Consider the following 6,741-nt stretch of genomic DNA (forward strand, 5'->3'; position numbering starts at 1 on the left):
GTGGCATGCGCCTGTAATCCCAGCTACTTGGGAGGCTGAGCCAGGAGAATCGCTTGAACCCGGGAGGTAGAACTCGCTTGCAGTGAGCCGAGATCCAGTCACTGCACTCCATCCTGGTGACAGAGCAAGAATGTAGAGTGTAAAAAAAAAAAAAAAAAAAAAAAAGCCAAAAGAACAGCAAATAAATCTTAAACTTCATTCAGTTGTCTTTATTTTCTAGAGTTATACTGGTATTGTCTTTTGGAATTATTTTATGTATTTTGTAGAGTAAAGCAAATATTTAATTATGTTGTTAGAAACTAAGATTTTTCATCTAAGAGAAAAGACAAGTTTACAATAAGTTAAGGGGAGCTCCTGAAACATTAGATTTGAATTGGAAATATCAGTATAAACCTCAGTTGTTCTCGTAACTGAAAAGATTTAGAAGCATGGACATCCCACTAGCAATGAGCACCCCATAAGCCCACACTTGTGGTTTTTTTTTTTCCTCTCACACAGGGTCTTGCTCTGTTGCCCAGACTGGAGTGCAGTGGAGCAATCATGGTTCACTGCAGCCTGAAACTCCTGGGCTCAAGTGATCCTCCTGCCTCAGCCTCCTGAGCAGCTGAAACTATAGGTGTGAGCCACCATGTCTGGTTCATTTTTTAACTTTTGTGCAGTTGGGGTCTTGCTATGCTGCTCAAGCTGCTCTCAAATTCCTGGGCTCAAGCAATCCTCCTGCTTAGCCTCTCAAAGTGCTCAGATTATAGGCATGAGCCTTGCCAAATTAAAAAAAAAAAAACTGTTTGTAGAGGCTGGTCTGGAACTCCTGGTCTTGAGTGATCCTCACCCCTCAGCCTCTCAAAGTGCTGAGATTACAAGTGTGAGTCACCATGCCCAGCTTACTTTTCTTCAGAATTAAAAAGGTTTTTAAAAACCCCTGTCCCGCCCTAGTCCTATCTCATCTCACTGAATGGCTCCCCCTTACATCTGCTTCCGAAAAACAAAGTCCTGGCTGTCATCCTTGGTGACTCATTTCCGCCCATCCCGGCTTGGATCCATCAGCATTTATCCACTTACTAACTCCAAGATGTATTAAGCATCGACTGGGGCCAGGCATTAAATCCCCCATGGACCAAGCACGGCACAGATACCTGAGTGGAAAGGGAACAAAAATACCCAGGGTCGGCCGGGCGTGGTGGCTCACGCCTGTAATCCCAGCACTTTGAGAGGCCAAGACGGGCGGATCCCTGAGGTCAGGAGTTCAAGACCAACCTGGCCAACATGGTAAAATGCCATTTCTACTAAAAACACAAAAATTAGCCGGGCATGGTGGTATGCACTTGTAGTCCCAGCTACTTCGGAGGCTGCGGCAGGAGAATCGCTTGAACCCGGGAGGCGGAGGTTGCAGTGAGCGGAGATGGCGCCACCGCTACTCCAGCCTGGGCAACGAGAGCAAAACTCCGCCCCTGCCCCACCCCCCGACAAAAAATACCCAGGGTCAGAACCTGAAGTCGCTGACCCTATCAGTTCCTTCACAGCTGACCCTCCTCCTCTCACCTCTCTACCTCCACACAGACCTGAGACACACCTGACAGCCATGGTGGCCTCTGTCCTTCCTGGAACATTCCAGGAAACATTCCAGGGTGCCTCCCCAGGGTCCAGCTTGCTTTTAGGGGTTCCCCCATTTTTGCCTAGAATGTTCTCTCACCAGATTTCTGCATGACGCCCCCTCTCTTCTTCAAGCCATCAAACATCACCTCCGCGAGGCCCTCCGACCACCGTGTTTGAAATTATGACACCCCCACACCCAGTGCTGCCAGCCCTTTGCCCACTTCGCTTTCTCCTAACCACTTGACTTCCTGACTGTGGTGATCGTCTTTCTTCCCCAACTAGAACGGAACCCTGGTGAGGACGGGGACTTGGCTGTTCTACTCACTGCTACACCCTGGGCCAACAGTCTTGGGATATGGTAGATGCTCAATAAAGATTTGGTGACTGACTCCATACAACCCCACTGTAAGGTGAGTCCTACTCGCCTTCATTTTACAGATCTCTCCCAAGGTTCAGAGAGGAGAGGTGACTTGCCCAAGACCACACAGCAAACATGGTAGGGCAGGCCGCTGGCCTGTCCTCACAGAGGAGCCTCCCATTATTCCTCCAGGAAGTCAGACAGATCAAGGTTTGAATCCTGGCTCTGCCCCTGCTGGCCTCCTGGCCAAGCTGTTACCTCCCTGGAAGAGCCTTTTCCCTCTCTGATTCTCACTTGCCTCAGCCCTCCCTAAAAGGAGGGCTAAATGAGGTAGTGCTACAGGGTGTGTGCCTCATGAGAGGGGAGCCCCAAAACCCTCCACTGCTGTCCCCCTGGGGCGCAGGCCCACCTTGACCTGGGCATAGAAGCTGCCCAGGCTGCAGCACACGCGGCACTCGAGCATGGCGTCATCGTTGTTGTGGGCGTAGCGCAGGGCCTTCTCGAAGCTCTCCAGGGCCTTCTGGAAGACGCTGAGGCCCAGGAAGGCATTGCCCATGCTCAGGCTGACCTGGCCTCCGAGCTGGGCACCTGCCCTGGTACCAGGCAGCCCAAGGCAGGTCTTGCAGTAGGAGATGGTCTTGTGAAACTCGCACAGCTTCTCGTTGCTGCGGGCCAGGTTCAGGTAGCTCTCCAGGAGGAAGTCGGCATCCTCCAGCTCCCGGGCCGTGTCGATCTGGACCACAGCGAACTGTACACCGCGACGGTGGGCAGGTGGTGCTCAGCCTGGACTCTGAGCCTTGGACCCCAGCCTGCACTGCAGGCTCAGACCTGGAGGCCCCACACCCACTCCCCAGCCTCACACCCAAAGCAGAAGATCCCAAATATTCAGACCCAGAGCTTCTACCCACCAGCCTCAGCTACCTTCCCTACACTCCAGCCTCACCTCCCAAGCTCAGGCTCGCAGCCTTCACCTTCTATCCCAAGCCTCAGATCTGGAATCTCCACCACCCACCCACCCCCAGCCTCAACCCTGGAGCCCACACCCCGCCAGGCTCAGATACAGAACACCAGACAGGAAGGCTGAAACCTACACTGGGCTTGAGACCCACGAACACTCGACCCTGAGGCCAGAGAACCTCAGTCTCAGAGACTCGGGCACTGCAGTTCAAGGCCACAGGCCTGAATCTGACGCCAAGACTCAGCATCTAAGAGCCACGGCCTTAGATATAAATTCAGAGCCTCAGGCCCCGGCTGCCAGCCTGTGGGACACAGGGGAGCCCGAGGAGGCTGAGAAGGGACTGGGGAGCCTGGGAGACATCCAGCCCCAGCCTGACCCTCGCACGTCCCCAGGCCGGGTACACCCACCTTCAGCATCTCCTTGTATCGGCCCATCTCTGAGTGGGCCGTGACCAGGCAGCCCAGCACGCGGAAGCGCCCCATGAGGTCCGAGCTCTTCTCCAGCACCTTCATCCACACCTGCAGTGCTTTCTCTGTCTGGTTGGACTGATACAGCTGGAGTCCCTTCTCGATCTGCTGCTTGGTCTGGTCCTGCCCCATGCTCCCCAAGCCCTGTGCCCCACGTGGGGTGACCCCTCGTGGCTCCGTGCCTCTAGGCACTCATAGCACAGGAATCACAGTGCCGGCTGCCCCCTGAAACCTGGGAACAAAAGCAGCATCGGGTGGGAGCGGGAGTGGGGCCTGGATGGAGAGCAGGCGCCACCCTGGGAACAAGGCTGGTTCAGTCCCTGTCCGCAGCTGTCCCTGCCAGTTGGGGCCACGTGGCCTCTGAGGAATGTCAGCAGCAAGGTCACGCGGGCCTCTGCGCACCCACTCGCGAGCTGGGACGTGGCTTCCCTGAACATACAGGCATCTTGACACCTGGGCACCCCCTTGGGCGTCCCTGAGGCACCTCCAACACTGACTCTGACCGCCCTGGCAGCACGGGCCCTCCCAGCAGCCTCGCCAAGGGGCCAGCTCCAGCAAGTGGGCAGGCCTTGGACCAGAGGTGCTTGGGGGAAGGAGAGCAAGGCTGGACCTGCAGGTCTGGGGAAGCCAGGTGAGCGCCCAGCCCTGCTTCTCCCCCATCAAGACACCCCCCACCACAGCCTCCCTGGGCTCTGTTCCTGAAATTCACTGAGCACTGTGGGTCACTCATTCAGGCCCAGGCCGACACCATTCAGCGCCTCTCACCTTAGAGAGTCTGGGAAAGGCCTCCAGCTGGTGAGAGGCCTGAGCTCTAGCCTGGCTTCCTTCGAACTCCCAGTGGGACCCTAGTCAAGTGACCCGGCACCGTGGCCTGAAGGGAGGAATGGTACCTAGCTCACTGGACCGCTATAAGAACTCAATGATGAAAGAGTTGAGAAGGACTTAGGACAGTGCACGCTACAGGAAACCCCGTATGTGCTGCACGAGGCTATCTTGCTTGGTGGCAAATGCCCACCCGGGCCAGAGCCCAGCTCTTGAAGTTTCAGTGTCTCAATTCCAATCCCAACCCCGGGTTGAAAGGGTCCCCATAATGAGCTTTAACACCAGATACTGTGGAGAAGGGCAAGGTCTTATGTAGTACTGGGACCCCAGCCAGCAGGCCAGCTCATCCAGCCCCCTTTCTCCTCTCTCTGCATGCCAGCCTTCTTCCTGCCCCAGTGCAAAGTTCATCCCTTCCGGCTGGCCAGTTCAGCCGTTTTTAGTATACTCACAAAGATGCACACTAATTACCACTAATTCCAGAACATTTTAATCACCCCAAAAAGGAGACGCACACCCAGCAGCAGTTACACCACTCCATTCCCCACCTTGATATGGCTGAATCATGTCCCCCCCCAACCAAATGCATATGTTTAAGTCCTAACACTATCTCAAAATGTGACTGTCTTTGAAGACAGGGTCTTTAAAGGGTAATTAAGGTAAAATGAAGTCACATGGTACCTCATCCAGTAAGACTGGTATCCCCCCCGCCCCTTTTGAGACAGGATCTCACTCTGTCACCCAGGTTGGAGTGCAGTGGTGCAGTCACAGCTCACTGCAACCTCTACCTCCTAGGCTCAAGTGATCCTCCCACCTCAGTCTCCTGGGTAGCTGAGACCACAGGTGTGCATCACTGCACCCAGCTAGTTTTTTGTAGAGATGAGTTTCACCATGTTGCCCAGGCTGGTCTTGAACTCCTGGAGGTGGAGGTTGCACTGAGCCGTGATTGCGCCACTGCACTCCAGCCCAAGCAACAGAGCAAGACCTTGTCTCAAAAAATAAATAAACAATAAATTTTTATTTTTAAAAATTATTTTATTTTTGAGATGGAGTTTTGGTCTTGTTGCCTAGGCTGGAGTGCAGAGGGACAATCTCAGTTCACTGAGACCTCTACCTCCCGGGTTCAAGTGATTCTCCTGCCTCAGCCTCCCAAGTAGCTGGGACTACAGGTGTGCGTCACTATGCCTGGCTAATTCTTTGTATTTAGTAGAGACAGGGTTTCACCATGTTAGTCAGGCTGGTCTCGAACTCCTGACCTCAGTTGATCCACCTGCCTCAGAACCTCCCAAAGTGTTGGGGTTATAGGTGTGAGCCACCATGCCTGGCCACAACGTTTTTTGTTTTTGTTTTTGCTTTTGTTTTTGTTTTTTAGACAGAGTTTCCCTCTGTTGCCCAGGCTGGAGTGCAGTGGTGCCATCTCGGCTCACTGCAACCTTCCCCTCTCAGGTTCAAGTGATTCTCCTGCCTCAGCCTCCTGAGTAGCTGGGATTACAGGTGCCCACCACTATGCCTGGCTAATTTTTGTATTTTTAGTAGAGATGGGGTTTCACAATGTTGGCCAGGCTGGTCTGGAACTCCTGACCTCGTGATCTGCCCACCTCTGCCTCCCAAAGTGTTGAGATTACAGGTGTGAGCCCCTGCACCTGGCCCACAATAAATGTTTAAAAAGGACACAGTCACATAGAAGAAGAGTATGTGAAGACACAGGGAGAAGATGGCTATCTACAAGCCCAGGAGCAAGGCCTTACAATGAAACCAACTCTGCCAATTCCTTGTTCTTGAACTTCTAGGCTCCAGAACTGTGAGAAAATAAATTTCTGTTATTTAAGCCACCCCGTGTCTATGGACCTGTCTATTGTGGACCCTTCATAGGAATGGAATCATACAATATGTGGTCATCTATGACTGGCTTCTTTAACTTGGCATAATGTTTTCAAGATTCATCTACGTTTTCAACCGTATCGGAACTTCATTACTTATTGTGGTTGGTTAATACTCATCTGGATATACATTTTGTTGATTCATCAGTTAATGGGCATTTCGGTCGTTTCATTTTTGGCTATTATGAATAATGATGCTATAAAAATTCATGTACAGCCTGGCACAGTGGCTCACGCCTGTAATCCTAGCACTTTGGGAGGCCGAGGCGGGCAGATCACAAGGTCAGAAGATCGAGACCATCCTGGCTAACACAGTGAAACCCTGTCTCTACTAAAAATACAAAAAATTAGCCGGGCGTAGTGACGGGCGCCTGTGGTCCCAGCTACTCAGGAGGCTGAGGCAGGAGAATGGTGTGGGCATGGGAGGCAGAGCTTGCAGTGAGCCAAGACGGCGCCACTGCACTCCAGCCTGGGCGACAGAGCGAGACTCTGTCTCAAAAAAAAGAAAAAAAAAAAATTCATGTACAAGTTGGGCTGGGCACAGTGGCTGACGCCTGTAATCCCAGCACACTAGGAGGCTGAAGCAGGCAGATTGCTTGAGCCCAGGAGTTGGAGACCAGCCTGGGAAACATAGTGAGACCCCATATCTACAAAAAATACAAAAAA

At 52.8% G+C, this 6,741-nt stretch overlaps 1 protein-coding gene across 2 annotated transcripts in view; it reads right to left on the minus strand.

Moving 5' to 3' along the window:
* RAPSN (receptor-associated protein of the synapse) overlaps positions 1 to 3,724 on the minus strand; it is a 10,502-nt gene extending 6,778 nt beyond the window's left edge. For both annotated transcript variants that reach the window (XM_012001438.1, XM_012001437.1), the window contains exons 1-2: positions 3,317 to 3,724; positions 2,361 to 2,699 (exon numbers count right to left, since the gene is read on the minus strand). In XM_012001438.1, coding sequence (XP_011856828.1) covers positions 2,361 to 2,699; positions 3,317 to 3,508 — 531 coding nt within the window. In that variant the 5' untranslated portion in view covers positions 3,509 to 3,724. The remainder of the gene's footprint in view (positions 1 to 2,360; positions 2,700 to 3,316) is intronic.
* Between the last annotated feature and the right edge of the window lie 3,017 nt (positions 3,725 to 6,741).

Source organism: Mandrillus leucophaeus, unplaced genomic scaffold (assembly GCF_000951045.1).
Source record: "Mandrillus leucophaeus isolate KB7577 unplaced genomic scaffold, Mleu.le_1.0 Scaffold66, whole genome shotgun sequence".
NCBI classification, from domain to species: Eukaryota; Metazoa; Chordata; class Mammalia; order Primates; family Cercopithecidae; genus Mandrillus; species Mandrillus leucophaeus.